A 15,723-nucleotide genomic window follows, 5' to 3' on the forward strand; every position below is an offset into this window, starting at 1 on the left:
AAGCCTAATCCTCTGATTGTTTTAACGGGGATTCGAATATTCGAACTCGGACTCGCGTCATGGATGAAAACTTGGGTATCTTGACGCATTTGTCATCTTATTTTGTGAGTTTGGAAGGCTTTTTCTTTTTTGCGCTGAAATATACATTAAAGGAAAAGGGCCACCTTTAACATGGGGATTGAAACTGAGATAGCCATCTTGTAGCCCGTGTCCGAAAACCTTTTTGTCTACCTCCTTACGGCCGATTTCGGCCTCCATTCGTAGTTATCGGCAATTTTAAAAGAAAATACGCCAGGAATGCGTCCTTATCCCAGGAATGCGTTCTTATCCGACAATACAGCCACCCGCGGCGAGGCTTTGGTTTTTTATCAATCAGCTCCAACCAGCTCAGCTTTAACCAATCAGCTTATCTGACACAATCCGACGAGTCTGTCTTCTGAACGCTGATTGGCTTGAGTGTGACGTCATCGCTATGCCATCATACAGTAGGTGCCGTAGAGAGTATCAACATAGTACCAATATGTTAAATAGTATTAAATACTTTTTAGCGAATTGTGCACTTCTGGCACCAGTTTTAAAAAGAAAATGAAAAATAATAATGTCAAAATGAAAAACAACGATATCTTCATATTTCACGAAGGTGGCCCTTTTCCTTTAACGTCAATTATCCGATATCTACTACCCCTGGCAAGTTTCCGGCCGTTGGCGTCACGTGAATCATCTCTGCCTCCTCTGTCAGGGATATCTGTGAACCAGCTGCTGAAAAACAACTGGCCGGCGCTGCTGTGCGCCTGTGCGGCGTCCACCCCGGCCGTGGTGCAGTACCTGATCGACCAGGGAGCCGACGTGAACACGCATAAAGGTAACTTATGCGAGAACGGTTCGGGAAAGGAGTAACCTCGTTTGTAACACCTGGCTATCTTCCTAGCAACATGCATCTATGAAGTTTGCCTTGCCATTAGTGTATTGTATGAAAAACACAAAGCACTAAATTAATGGATGGAATATGGACTATCGGAGCATCACATCACATCTCACTTGTCGTTTTTGCACATTATCTGTCGCTGTGACCTGACTCCGCTCTGTCTCCCCGTCAGACCTGTACACCCCTCTGATGGCGGTCTGCTGCTCCACCCACTACTCGGAGGAGGACGCCGAGGTGGTGGTGAAGGCCCTGCTGGCGGCCGGCGCCAGCGCCTCGGCCGCCGACCGGCACCGCTGCACGCCGCTCATCTACGCCGCCAAGGAGGGTCGCTCGGGCGTGGTGCGCCTGCTGGTGGCGGCCGGCGCCGAGACCGGCAAACAGGACACCATGGGATGGACGGTACGTGGGGGCGGGGAGGGGCGAGTCTGCGAGATTGGGGACGAGTGTGTATCGTGAAGGTAGCGTAGCGTTCCTTTTTTTGGGTTAGGCCCTTTCGGTCCAATTAGACCATTTCAGAGCCGGAAGGATGCTAGGAATTAGGGGGAGACATTGGTCTGGGCAGGCACCCTAGTGAGTCACCGGGGCTGAGCCCATCCCGTAGCACAGGCCGACCAGCCCCAAGGTACTCACTAGTCACTGCACCCGGCTACGGGGTGCGCTCCCTCGGGAGCAGCGGTGCCGCTCCAAGGGAGCAGCCCGCGTGAGATAAAGTTGCCTGTCCAGCCCGGAGGAGGGTTGCGGTGTAGAGGAGAAGGATTTCAGTATCCTGAGGATAGAAGCACGGAACGGTGATGTAGCGTTTCTACTCCTGGCTAGTCGTTTGAGGTGCCCATAAACGACTTTGGGACTTGTTATATTTACCTTTTCGCTGACTTGCTGGTCTATGTGAGTTTGGCTACATAATCCTTGGATTTTGTTTGTGTCGCTTCGATGTGCTCTACCACCACATATAACCCGTACGGTCACCGAGCTCTGTTTGTCGTCAGGCCATGATGCACGCGGCCAGCCGCGGCTACGGGCACATAGTGCGACATCTGGTGGAGGCAGGCGCCGACAGCGCCACCTATAACCTGAGCGGACAGACAGCGGCTGACCTGGCGCTGGCCAACGGCTTCCATGCGGTAGGTCATGTTATTGGGAAATGAGGGTCGAGGGATGGACGTCTGAATGGTGAGGAGGATGGAACTGATTGAACAGGAGAACTATGTAACTTTTGACTTTTGACATTATGCAATGGATGGTTGGATGGTTCTGTTTTAGGCGGTTTAGGCATACCAGGCGGCCGAACGGGGAGGGCACCGGGGCACCGTGCCCCCTTTGATTTTGGCATTTTGACATTAGCCCTATGGGCGTTGCATGGAAAGAATGGGATCAAAAGTCGGCAGTGCCCCCCCCCCCCCCGTTCCGCCGCTACTTGGTTTAGGGTCATTTACGACGCAATGTGACGCCTGGGCTCGTATTGTCCCGTGGGGCGAGGGCGGGGCGGGGGAAGCTGGAGTGAGATACCTGAGCGGATACTGCTGGGAGGGGTCGAGCTAGTGCCGTCTCATGTTCACGCGTTGTGCGGGGCTCGGGTCCGTATCTGATCTGAGGAGCAGTAATACGATCCGGCAATCCAGCTCAGTCGAGCGGAGGAGCCGCCGACACATGACACCGGAACTGGGGAGTGAGATGGGCGATAGGCGGTCACTGCTGCAGTGGGGGTGGGGGCAAGGTGGGGGGGAGTACTCAGTCATAAACGAGAATGAATGAAATTATGAATGCCTGATGAAGCAGATTCATTCAATACTTTTGGGCTTTTATGTTGAACTGAATATGTTCACTTATGAGTTCATAAGCTGTTATCTTACAACTAACTTTTCCAATTTAAAATTTGAATTTTACGTGAAAGACGAGAAAAAATATCAAAACACAACATGCACGTGAATACACCATGCTTGTCTGCCCTGTGAATTGGGAGCGTGGCTGCCAAGCCCGGCTAGCTCAGTCGGTAGAGCATGGGACTCTTAATCCCAGGGTCGTGGGTTCGAGCCCCACGTTGGGCGATGCTTTTCGCTCTGCACCTCTTGTTGGTCTCTGAGCATGACGGAAATTTGGAAGCTTCAGTCATCGATGATTATTGAAACCTTGGTGACCACTTTGCTGTATCTTCAGTCCTTTTTACTTTTCATTTATTGATGGGTTCATTTTATTCTCATTCGTACAGTCTCAAATCTATCTTACTATTTGAACAGGATCCATCTGTCTGTCTGTCTGTTTGTCCGCCACGCCGTGTAGTGGGTTCAATTTAGCCGGCCTACAGGGCAGACGGTATATCGTAGGGGGTTGAAATTTGCACACCTTATAGGTGACAGAGCGGGTCAGCGCCTTTTCTAGGTTCCGACTCGCTGGGGTGCACGGTTCGCGCGTGGGGCGCGCTGGAAGAACGCCAATGAAATTTTGATCGGTTCGTAGATCTTCATTGAGAGCCGGGGTCGACAAACTTTGTGGACTAAATGCATGCCGATCGGCGGCGAGTGCCTCGCATTGGCGGATCGGCAAGTTATTAATTTGAATGAAAAGTGGCGAAAAAATGTGTTGATTTTCGTTCAATGGAAACAGTTTGTGATACGAGTATACAAATGCACCGTGTTTGCCGCAATGCGCCACTTTGATGACAAGGCGCCATTTTTGCCGCAAATCGCATAGTTTTGTCAAATATGACCCGATAAGGGTACAATTTGGTGCAAGGGTGCATGCTCAAACAACAGGTACAGATGCGCCGCATTTGCCGCAATGCGCCACATTTGCCACAAAGCGCCATTTCCGACAAAATCGAGTAAAAGCAATGGAATGGCACGAATTATTCTGTGACCTGACATGACCCAGCGGTGTTGGTAGGGGTAGGGGTAGGGGTAGGGGTAGGGGTAGGGGTAGGGGTAAGGGTAGTGTAGTGGTAGGGGTAGGGGTAGTGGTAGGAGTAGTAGTAGGGGTAGGGGTAGTGGTAGGGGTAGTAGTAGGGGTAGTGGTAGGGGTAGTGGTAGGGGTAGTGGTAGGGGTAGGAGTATGGGTAGTAGTAGTGGTAGGGGTAGGGGTAGATGTAGTGGTAGGGGTAGGGGTAGTGGTAGGGGTAGTGGTAGGGGTAGGGGTAGTGGTAGGGGTAGTGGTAGGGGTAGTGGTAGGGGTAGGGGTAGTGGTAGGGTAGTGGTGGAGGCAAAAGCAGAACAGTGGCCCGGGCTGATCCCAGCGGACGAGAGGTGACCATGTGACCTGGCTTGACCCAAAGCGACCGGGGCTGACCCCTTTGACCCGTCTTGACCCCGTATCACCCAAATTTCATCCAACAACGCCCTCAGAACAGTTCTTTTTTTAAAGTCTCTTCACATTTCCGTCCATATCTATGCTTCTAGACGACACATCGACATGAATCAAACACCATTCGAAAGCAAATTGGCTGGTGCCGCAATTTTTTCTACCACGCAGCAAAGCAAGTGGCGCAGCCGCTTGTCTATACTACTATTTGAACAGGATCCGTCTGTTTGTTTGTTTGTTTGTCCGCCACGCCGTGTAGTGGGTTCAATTTAGCCGGCCTACAGGGCAGACGGTATATCGTAGGGGGTTGTAATTTGCACACCTTATAGGTGACAGAGCGGGTCAGCGCCTTTTCTAGGTTCCGACTCGCTGGGGTGCACGGTTCGCGCGTGGGGCGCGCTGGAAGAACGCCAATGAAATTTTGATCGGTTCGTAGATCTTCATTGAGAGCCGGGGTCGACAAACTTTGTGGACTAAATGCATGCCGATCGGTGGCGGGTGCCTCGCATTGGCGGATCGGCAAGTTATTAATTTGAATGAAAAGTGGCGAAAAAATGTGTTAATTTTCGTTCGATGGGAAGAGTTTGTGATATAAGTATAAAAACGCACCGAGTTTGCCGCAAGGCGTCACATTGGTCACAAGGCGTCATTTTTGCCGCAAATCGCACAGTTTTGTCAAACATGGTCCGATATGGGTGCAATTTAGTGCAAAGATGCATGCTCAATTACCGGTTGAAAATGCGCTGTGTTTGCCGCAATGCGCCACATTTGTCACAAAGCGCCATTTCCGACAAATACAACTAAGGGTAATGGAATGGCACGAATAGGGGCAGGGCTGAGAAGTGAGAACACTTTAAGTCTGATATTTTAGTACTGATTGGATCCAATTATTCTGTGACCTGACATGATCCAGCGGTGTTGGTAGGGGTAGGGTAGTGGTAGGAGTAGTGGTAGGGGTAGTGTAGTGGTAGGGCTAGGGGTAGGGGTAGTGGTAGGAGTAGTAGTAGGGGTAGTGGTAGTGGTAGGAGTAGTAGTAGGGGTAGGGGTAGTGGTAGGAGTAGTAGTAGGGGTAGGGGTAGTGGTAGGGGTAGTAGTAGGGGTAGTAGTAGGGGTAGTGGTAGGGGTAGTGGTAGGGGTAGGAGTATGGGTAGTAGTAGTGGTAGAGGTAGGGGTAGATATAGTGGTAGTGGTAGGGGTAGGGGTAGTGGTAGTGGTAGGGGTAGGGGTAGTGGTAGGGGTAGTGGTAGGGGTAGTGGTAGTGGTAGGGGTAGGGGTAGGGGTAGTGGTGGAGGCAAAGGTAGAACAGCGGCCCAGGCTGATCCCATCGGACGAGAGGTGACCTATGTGACCTGGCCTGACCCAAGGTGACCGGGGCTGACCCATTTGACCCGTCTTGACCCCGTATCAGCTAAATTTTATCCAACAAAGCCCTCAGAACAGTTCTTTTTTTTAATTCTCTTCACATTTCCGTCCATATCTATGCTTCTAGACGACACATCGATTTGAATCAAACACCATTCGAAAGCAAATTGGCTGGTGCCGCAATTTTTCTACCACGCAGCAAAGCAAGTGGCGCAGCCGCTTGTCTATACTACTATTTGAACAGGATCCATCTGTTTGTTTGTTTGTTTGTCCGCCACGTCGTGTAGTGGGTTCAATTTAGCCGGCCTACAGGGCAGACGGTATATCTTAGGGGGTTGAAATTTGCACACCTTATAGGTGACAGAACGGGTCAGCGCCTTTTCTAGGTTTCGGCTCGCTGAGGTGCACGGTTCGCGCGTGGCGGGCGCCGGAAGAACGCCAATGAAATTTTGATCGGTTCGTAGATCTTCATTGAGAGCCGGGGTCGACAAACTTTGTAAACTAAATGCATGCCGATCGGCGGCGAGTGCCTCGCATTGGCGGATGGGCAAGTTTTAATTTGAATAAATAGTGGCGAGAGAATGTGTTGATTTTCTTTCAATGGGAACAGTTTGTGATACGAGTTTACAAATGCACCGCGTTTGCCGCAATGCGCCACAATTATCTCAGGGCGTCATTTTCGCCGCAACTCGCACAGTTTTGTCAAATATAGTCCGATATGGGTGTAATTTGGTGTCAAGATGCATGCTCAAACAACAGGTACAGATGCGCCGCATTTGCCGCAATGCGCCACATTTGCCACAAAGCGTCATTTCCGACAAAATCGAGCAAGGGCAATGGAATGGCACGACTTATTCTGTGACCTGACATGACCCAGCGGTGTTGGTAGGAGTAGGGGTAGGGGTAGTGGTAGGGGTAGTGGTAGGGGTAGTGTAGTGGTAGGGGTAGGGGTAGGGGTAGGGGTAGTGGTAGGGGTAGTGGTAGGGGTAGTGGTAGGGGTAGTGGTAGGGGTAGTAGTAGTGGTAGGGGTAGATGTAGTGGTAGGGGTAGGGGTAGGGGTAGGGGTAGTGGTAGGGGTAGTGGTAGGGGACAGGGGTAGGGGTAGTGGTAGGGTAGGGGTAGTGGTAGTGGTGGAGACAAAAGCAGAACAATGGCCCGGGCTGATCCCAGCGGACGAGAGGTGACCTATGTGACCTGGCCTGACCCAAAGTGACCGGGGCTGACCCCTTTGACCCGTCTTGACCCCGTATCACCCAAATTTCATCCAACAACGCCCTCAGAACAGTTCTTTTTTAAATTCTCTTCACATTTCCGTCCATATCTATGCTTCTAGACAACACATCGACATGAATCAAACACCATTCGAAAGCAAATTGGCTGGTGCCGCAATTTTTCTACCACGCAGCAAAGCAAGTGGCGCAGCCGCTTGTCTATCTTACTATTTCAACAGGATCCATCTGTCTGTTTGTCTGTCCGCCACGCCGTGTAGTGGGTTCAATTTAGCCGGCCTACAGGGCAGACGGTATATCGTAGGGGGTTGAAATTTGCACACCTTATAGGTGACAGAGCGGGTCAGCGCCTTTTCTAGGTTTCGGCTCGCTGGGGTGCACGGTTCGCGCGTGGGGCGCGCTGGAAGAACGCCAATGAAATTTTGATCGGTTCTTATATCTTCATTGAGAGCCGGGGTCGACAAACTTTGTGGACTAAATGCATGCCGATCGGCGGCGAGTACCTCGCATTGGCGGATGGGCAAGTTTTAATTTGAATGAAAAGTGGTGAGAGAATGTGTTGATTTTCTTTCAATGGGAGCAGTTGGTGATGCAAGTATAAAAACGCACCGCGTCTGCCGCAATGCGTCACATTGGTCACAAGGCGCCATTTTTGCCGCAAATCGCACAGTTTTGTCAAATATAGTCCGATATGGGTGTAATTTGGTGTCAAGATGCATGCTCAAACAGCAGGTACAGATGCGCCGCATTTGCCGCAATGCGCCACATTTGCCACAAAGCGCCATTTCCGACAAAATCGAGTAAGGGTAATGGAATGGCACGAATAGGGGCAGGGCTGGGAACACTTAAGTCTGATATTTTAGTACTGATTGGATCCAATTATTCTGTGACCTGACATGACCCAGCGGTGTTGGTAGGGGTAGGGGTAGGGGTAGTGGTAGGGGTAGTCGTAGGGGTAGTGATAGGGGTAGTGGTAGGGGTAGTGGTAGGGGTAGTGGTAGGGGTAGTGTAGTGGTAGGGGTAGGAGTAGGGGTAGGGGTAGTGGTAGGAGTAGTAGTAGGGGTAGGGGTAGTGGTAGGGGTAGCGGTAGTAGTAGGGGTAGTGGTAGGAGTAGTGGTAGGGGTAGTAGTAGGGGTAGTAGTAGTAGGGGTAGGGGTAGTGGTAGTGGTAGGGGTAGTGGTAGTGATAGTGGTAGAGGTAGTGGTAGGGGTAGTGGTAGGGGTAGTGGTAGGGGTAGTGGTAGTGGTAGGGGTAGGGGTAGTGGTGGAGGCAAAAGCAGAACAGTGGCCCGGGCTGATCCCAGCGGACGAGAGGTGACCTATGTGACCTGGCCTGACCCAAAGTGACCGGGGCTGACCCCTTTGACCCGTCTTGACCCCGTATCACCTAAATTTCATCCAACAACGCCCTCAGAACAGTTCTTTTTTAAATTCTCTTCACATTTCCGTCCATATCTATGCTTCTAGACGACATATCGACATGAATCAAACACCATTCGAAAGCAAATTGGCTGGTGCCGCAATTTTTTCCTACCACGCAGCAAAGCAAGTGGCGCAGCCGCTTGTCTATCTTACTATTTGAACAGGATCCATCTGTCTGTTTGTTTGTCCGCCACGCCGTGTAGTGGGTTCAATTTAGCCGGCCTACAGGGCAGACGGTATATCGTAGGGGGTTGAAATTTGCACACCTTCTAGGTGACGTAACGGGTCAGCGCCTTTTCTAGGTTTCGACTCGCTGGGATGCACGGTTCGCGCGTGGCGGGCGCCGGAAGAACGCCAATGGAATTTTGATCGGTTCGTAGATCTTCATTGAGAGCCGGGGTCGACAAACTTTGTGAGCTAAATGCATGCCGATCGGTGGCGGGTGCCTCGCATTGGCGGATGGGCAAGTTTTAATTTGAATAAAAAGTGGCGAGAGAATGTGTTGATTTTCATTCAATGGAAACAGTTTATGATACAAGAATAAATATGCACCGAGTTTGCCGCAATGCGCCACATTGGTCACAAGGCTCCATCTTCGTCGCAAATCGCACAGTTTAATATGGTCCGATATGGGTGCAATTTGGTGCCAAGATACATGCTCAATCGCCGGGTGAAAATGCGCCGCGTTTGTCGCAATGCGCCACATATGCCACAAAACGCCATTTCCGACAAATACGATTAAGCGTAATGGAATGGCACGAATAGGGGCAGGGCTGGGAACACTTAAAGTCTGATATTTTAGTACTGATTGGATCCAATTATTCTGTGACCTGACATGACCCGGCGGTGTTGGTAGGGGTAGGGGTAGGGTAGGGGTAGTGGTAGGGGTAGTGGTAGGGGTAGTGTAGTGGTAGCGGTAGGGGTAGGGGTAGTGGTAGTGGTAGGAGTAGTAGTAAGGGTAGGGATAGTGGTAGGGGTAGTAGTAGGGGTAGTAGTAGGGGTAGTAGTAGGGGTAGTGGTAGGGGTAGTGGTAGGGGTAGGAGTATGGGTAGTAGTAGTGGTAGGGGTAGGGGTAGATGTAGTGGTAGGGGTAGGGGTAGGGGTAGTGGTAGGGTAGTGGTAGGGGTAGGAGTATGGGTAGGAGTAGTGGTAGGGGTAGGGGTAGTGGTAGGGGTAGTGGTAGGGGTAGTGGTAGGGGTAGTGGTAGGGGTAGGGGTAGGGGTAGTGGTGGAGACAAAAGCAGAACAGTGGCCCGGGCTGATCCCAGCGGACGAGAGGTGACCTATGTGACCTGGCCTGACCCAAAGTGACCGGGGCTGACCCCTTTGACCCGTCTTGACCCCGTATCACCCAAATTTCATCCAACAACGCCCTCAGAACAGTTCTTTTTTAAATTCTCTTCACATTTCCGTCCATATCTATGCTTCTAGACGACACATCGACATGAATCAAACACCATTCGAAAGCAAATGGGCTGGTGCCGCAATTTCTCCTACCACGCAGCAAAGCAAGTGGCGCAGCCGCTTGTCTATCTTACTATTTGAACAGGATCCATCTGTCTGTTTGTTTGTCCGCCACTCCGTGTAGTGGGTTCAATTTAGCCGGCCTACAGGGCAGACGGTATATCGTAGGGGGTTGAAATTTGCACACCTTATAGGTGACAGAACGGGTCAGTGCCTTTTCTAGGTTTCGGCTCGCTGGGGTGCACGGTTCGCGCGTGGGGCGCGCTGGAAGAACGCCAATGAAATTTTGATCGGTTCGTAGATCTTCATTGAGAGCCGGGGTCGACAAACTTTGTGGACTAAATGCATGCCGATCGGTGGCGGGTGCCTCGCATTGAAGGATGGGCAGGTTTTAATTTGAATGAAAAGTGGCGAAAAATGTGTTAATTTTCGTTCGATGGAAACAGTTTGTGATACGAGTTTACAAATGCACCGCGTTTGCCGCAATGAGCCACAATTATCTCAGGGCGTCATTTTTGCCGCAAATCGCACAGCTTTGTCAAATATGGTCCGATATGGGTGCAATTTGGTGCCTGGATGCATGCTCAACCAACAGGTACAGATGCGCCACATTTGCCGCAATGCGCCACATTTGCCACAAAGCGCCATTTCCGACAAAATCGAGTAAGGGTAATGGAATGGCACGAATAGGGACAGGGCTGAGAACACTTTAGGCCTGATATTTTAGCACTGATTGGATCCAATTATTCTGTGACCTGACATGACCCAGCGGTGTTGGTAGGGGTAGGGTAGTGGTAGGGGTAATGGTAGGGGTAGTGTAGTGGTAGGGGTAGGGGTAGTGGTAGGAGTAGTAGTAGGGGTAGGGGTAGTGGTAGGGGTAGTAGTAGGGGTAGTAGTAGGGGTAGTGGTAGGGGTAGTGGTAGGGGTAGTGGTAGGGGTAGGAGTATGGGTAGTAGTAGTGGTAGGGGTAGGGGTAGATGTAGTGGTAGGGGTAGGGGTAGTGGTAGGGTTAGTGGTAGGGGTAGTGGTAGGGGTAGTGGTAGGGGTAGGGGTAGTGGTGGAGGCAAAAGCAGAACAGTGGCCCGGGCTGATCCCAGCGGACGAGAGGTGACCTATGTGACCTGGCCTGACCCAAAGTGACCGGGGCTGACCCCTTTGACCCGTCTTGACCCCGTATCACCCAAATTTCATCCAACAACGCCCTCAGAACAGCTCTTTTTAAATTCTCTTCACATTTCCGTCCATATCTATGCTTCTAGACGACACATCGACATGAATCAAACACCATTCGAAAGCAAATTGGCTGGTGCTGCAATTTTTTCCTACCACGCAGCAAAGCAAGTGGCGCAGCCGCTTGTCTATATTACTATTTGAGGAAGGCGTAGTTTCTGTCTATTACGAAGGTCGCGACATGGTGCTACGTAGCGCGGGTTACAGGTCACACCGTTGCACCTACCGCGCTGAAATTTGCGCAAGTTATAGAACAAGGATGGACAACGTGCCTTTGAGCGGTCTCGGCTCGATCGGATCGATAGCGAGCGCGTGGCGCGTGCCCAAAAAGTGCAAATTCGCGTCATAGACTTTACATGTATAAATCGGCTGGCAAAAACGGGCGAAAATGGCTAAATTTGCCCGACACGGGTCCGTTCCCCATGCAATATCTCGGTAGCCGTGCGCCCGATCGGCACGGGGAAAACAGCATCGTGTAGAGAATCGAACGGGCAATCGAATAGTGTGCGGTGCAGGGGTGGCACGCGCCACGTGCAAGTGTGAGGGCAATTTCATTTCAAAAAGTGTCATTTTAAACGGATTTTGGATTTTATTTTATTTTCCCGTGACCATCAGACTGAGAGAGTTGAAACAACGTCAATTGCCAAGAGAAATGTACCGCCTCTCATGGAAAAATTGTGGACAGCTAATTGATCAAAAACAATGTGGAAAAATCGCTGAATTAAAATGGTATTTGTCCATAATGTGCCACTAAAAAGATACACGGGATTTGCTGCTTAACCTGATACGCTTGATAATTGAAAATGCTATCATTAGAAAGAGCATTCAATTCTCTCCAAGATCCAATCATCACGTTTGCATGACAAGCAACAGTATTCTTAAAAATATAAATGTTTTAAACCTCTGCAAAACGATTTTTAGCGAAAATTATCTACGCCTTTCATTTGTCTTAAAACTACGCACCTCAATTATAAAGCACATTTGACAGATTCTGAAGTGGAAAGCATGCTTATCAGACACGGGCACCTCGATGCGGTGGATATTTTTTCCACAAACCAAAACGTTTAGCCGTCAAAAAGCAATCGACCGAAATGGATAGATAACCCAACCGACACAAGAACAACCGAACACCCGCCGATCGAAAATATCCCTTTTCGCGTTGCGGAGCACGCGGGTCACCCTAGTACCATGCTAATCATACAGTGTATACTGTATACGAACTTTCCATGCCTTCTCTTCTCCATGTAGATGGTATTCATGCCGGAGCCTCACTTCTGCGTATCGTTAGAATGATATCCACACCAGCACTGCCACCGGCGCCGCGGTCCGTTACAGATTGGCCAAATCACCGGTTCTTGTTCGGACATATTTTCTGAGAACCGTCTCAGGGAGAGAGGGAGGGACAGGATGCGTTACCCCGGCGCCCCCTCGGCCTGTCTCGTCTCGCTGCTCTCTCGTCCCTCCTCTCCCTCCCTCCGTGGCAGAAACTAGCTAGCCTAAAATATGAATAATAACAGACTGTCAACTTGTTTGTCGACTTGTATGAGACTCTCGTCGAGTTGTTGTTTTTTTCAGTTGTGATGCTTTTGTGTTCTTGAGAGTCGTAAGAGTGTTACGCGCAGTGTATGGTACGAGTGTAGGATACAGCTACAGGATTCGGGCAGTGAGCATGGTGTAAAGGTGGCATTGAGCTCCCCCCCCCTTCCCCTGCTGAGGGACCCTCGATAAAGCAATATTAGTTCCGTTTTTTTTTCATGTCCATGATCTAAAGTTCGTTTATGCTAGTTATTTAGCCTTTTAATTGGCACCTTTGACCTTAGGTCGTTAGTGGGAAGTTAGACACCAGTCTGGCCAAGATCTGTTTGTATTGGATAAAGCACCGCCAGAGTTTCCTCCTAATATTGTATACTTTGCCTGCCGATTAATTTCTGGTTTCGCGCCTTGCTTATGTGAAGACTAAGAGCTTCAGGCGATGGTGAGCTCACTTAGTATTCCGTCTGAATTGTGTGAGAAATGAGAGTACCACACTAACCCGGACATGTTTCAGAGAAGTTGGTGTATGGTGGAAACACAGTGACCTTCAGTGACCTCCGATGTTGTGTACTGTTCCAGATCGGTGACCTGCTATCCCGGGCACTGGGAGGACCGGTGACCTCCGATGACCTCGGAACACTGATGGAAAAAGAAAAATCACAGGCGGAAATAGCGCAAACCAGGTTTGTAGACTAGGAATTTTGCGCAAACAAAAAACACGCGAAGCTTAAAAGAAATATGTCATTTTTTCCCTCGGCAGGACTATGGGAATAGGCTATGACCTTGATTACGAGATCGCCCGGTCAAAGTGACAAAGAGCACGCATTTATCCTCAAATTGTGTATGCTAAAGCTTGCTACGTAGAAACTGACTTTGCATAGTCTCCCCTGCTCGTCAAAGTGCCAGTTTATTTGCTTATCAGAGCATAGATTTGTTGTCCGCTCGCGTCCGTCCCCCTCCATCTCCTGTGTATTTCTGTCTGTCCGGCAGCGTGTTCGGTGAGCTGGAGATGGTGCTTTCCGGACTGGAGCTGCAGCACCTGATCCCACTGTTCCACGCGCACAACGTCAGCTTCGTCACCTTTCTGCGCTTCACCGACGACGACCTCGACCGCATGAAGATAGAGAAGGTGAGACGCTGAAGGATGTGGTGGCCGGGGACGCTTGATTGTGAGTGGATCGAGGCAGGACTCAGGAAGGAGAAAGAAACTTGTAAGTTATCGGCTGTGGAGCGAGTGATGTTGCTTGGCAGAAGAGAAAACAGTACGTCGTTCCGTGATCGGTTTGCTGTAGATATACCGTAAGTGTGACGTGCGGGTGCCGGCTGCAGTCAGTTCACAAACGCCTATCCACCACGGGGATCTCTTTCCAGCACTGCCCATCGTTCCCTGTTCGCCAGAGCCAGGTCTAGCTCCCCTTGCTATGGACCGGGCTCCCCGCGTTCTGACCCACTGTGGTCCTTCATACCACTCCTCGCCGTGTCGCCGTAAGTCCCACCGTCCCATTCGCTGGACGTAATGGGTGGTCCCCTCCATCCCGTCACTGACGGCGGCCGCCAGCGGGGTGTAGGACGGCCACTGCGCCGCCACTGCGCCCGCCCAGACAGGGAGATTGGGGAGGCGGCGGTCCAGAGACGGACGGTGCTCGTATTGTGCGCCGCCCATACCGACAATGACGGGAGAGAATGGGAACGGGAGATTAGAATTGGCTCGGGACGGGCGGGTCAGGAAGGCACTGGATCGCTTTTGTGTAAGGTACTGTTGTTTGCTGTGGTGTTTTACGAACATTTTTGGCCGTGTGATAATTCGATGGATGATCTGCTTTCAGCGGCTCAAATCATGGGCGGACTTGATTTTTACGTAGGATCTTTAGTCCACGATTGTGTGCTCCGATGTGTTCGGTGCTTGTACGATATTGTGGTACGCATTCTATTTAATACCCCGCGTGCCACTGTTTCTAACAAGCATATTTTTTGCTCATGCCCTGCTCAATGTTCATGCCATTCCTGGCATCTTTATTATTCCCTCTGTGTATGGATAGTTTCTCGGCACATTCCTATTCTATGCCTGCTTCCGGACGTGAGCGCTAGTCCGTCAGGATGAGCCCGTGTGGCGTTTTCCCTGTATATTTCCCTACCCCGTGTTACGGCTGGATTACAGGTGGGAGAGCGACGTAAGATCCTGGACGGAATCCGAGAGATCCACCAGCGCGAGTGGGAGCGATCCAGCCTGCCGACACTGCACTACAACAAGTACCTGACGTGAGTACCGAGTACCGACACTGCACTACAACAAGTACCTGACGTGAGTGCCCGCCGACGTTACACTGTAACACGTACCTGGCGGAAGTAGTTACCTGCCGACGCTCGAATAGGATGGAGTTATTTGTGAACAAGTGAGGCGTTGCTGCTAAAAGTTTTTCTTTTTTAACACGTTTGCAATATTATAAATGTTTGATTCAGTAGTATTGCGTTATTACACTACCTTTTTTCATTAAATAAATGCTCGACGTCCCATCTTCTATCTATGTAAACCAATTCATCATGGTTGAGCCAACTGCCCCGGGCCGGTTTAAGGTTCCAGCCGCCGCGGACCTTCAGAGGTCACGGGTTTAATTCTCTCAAAGTCTGTCCGCCCAAGAACGTCACACTGGCTGGCACTGTGAACAAATCGATGTCCGTAACGACACGGCGATAAATACAATTCCTCGAAGCTGCTGCCGCCACGAATATCAATCACTCGGCTGTTAGGAAAAGACATTTTGGCAAACGACATTGGTTAGGCACTGGAATCCCCATGAGCTCGATAAACCACTCATGGTAAACTTTGGCAATTCAATTACTTCTCGAACTTAAGCAGCGTGTGTCATATTCCTCTCTGCCGATTCAGAACTCGTTAGCCCTCGCCCGGCCAACACCCGGCGGTGATTTATTGCGCCGACATTGATCCAGGAATGCCCCCGCCGCGGCCGTCGGCTGGGCGCGGGGGCGACGGTCACGAGACGGTCTGCCGTCCGCCTCCGTCGACACACATTGTACAGTGGATACCCACGCAGGTGACTCCTTGAGAGTGGTGACGTCAACAGGCACGCCGACGCCCATGTTCTACCGGTGGCCGTTCCGTGGGCTACGCGAGGACTCCGTCTCCTGGCATCCGACCAGAAATACCGACTGTCTACTGGCTCGCTTATATCTTTCGCGCCTCCCAGACTCGAGCTGACCTGACCCGACCTGACCCAATCTGGCTCAAGATAATCCTACATCCGGCCTTT

At 50.8% G+C, this 15,723-nt stretch overlaps 1 protein-coding gene and 1 non-coding gene across 2 annotated transcripts in view; both read left to right on the forward strand.

Annotated features, from left to right (window-relative positions):
• LOC122384119 (ankyrin repeat, SAM and basic leucine zipper domain-containing protein 1-like) overlaps nt 1-15,723 on the forward strand; it is a 53,305-nt gene that overhangs the window by 1,115 nt on the left and 36,467 nt on the right. The window contains exons 4-9 of the mRNA XM_043371151.1: nt 740-862; nt 1,098-1,324; nt 1,912-2,046; nt 13,034-13,137; nt 13,445-13,583; nt 14,613-14,713. Coding sequence (XP_043227086.1) covers nt 740-862; nt 1,098-1,324; nt 1,912-2,046; nt 13,034-13,137; nt 13,445-13,583; nt 14,613-14,713 — 829 coding nt within the window. The remainder of the gene's footprint in view (nt 1-739; nt 863-1,097; nt 1,325-1,911; nt 2,047-13,033; nt 13,138-13,444; nt 13,584-14,612; nt 14,714-15,723) is intronic.
• Trnak-cuu lies at nt 2,898-2,970 on the forward strand. The gene has a single exon. It is a non-coding gene; the product is annotated as a tRNA-Lys (tRNA).

Source organism: Amphibalanus amphitrite, unplaced genomic scaffold (genome assembly GCF_019059575.1).
Source record: "Amphibalanus amphitrite isolate SeventyFive unplaced genomic scaffold, NRLGWU_Aamphi_draft 000181F_arrow, whole genome shotgun sequence".
In the NCBI taxonomy this organism is placed as follows: Eukaryota; Metazoa; Arthropoda; class Thecostraca; order Balanomorpha; family Balanidae; genus Amphibalanus; species Amphibalanus amphitrite.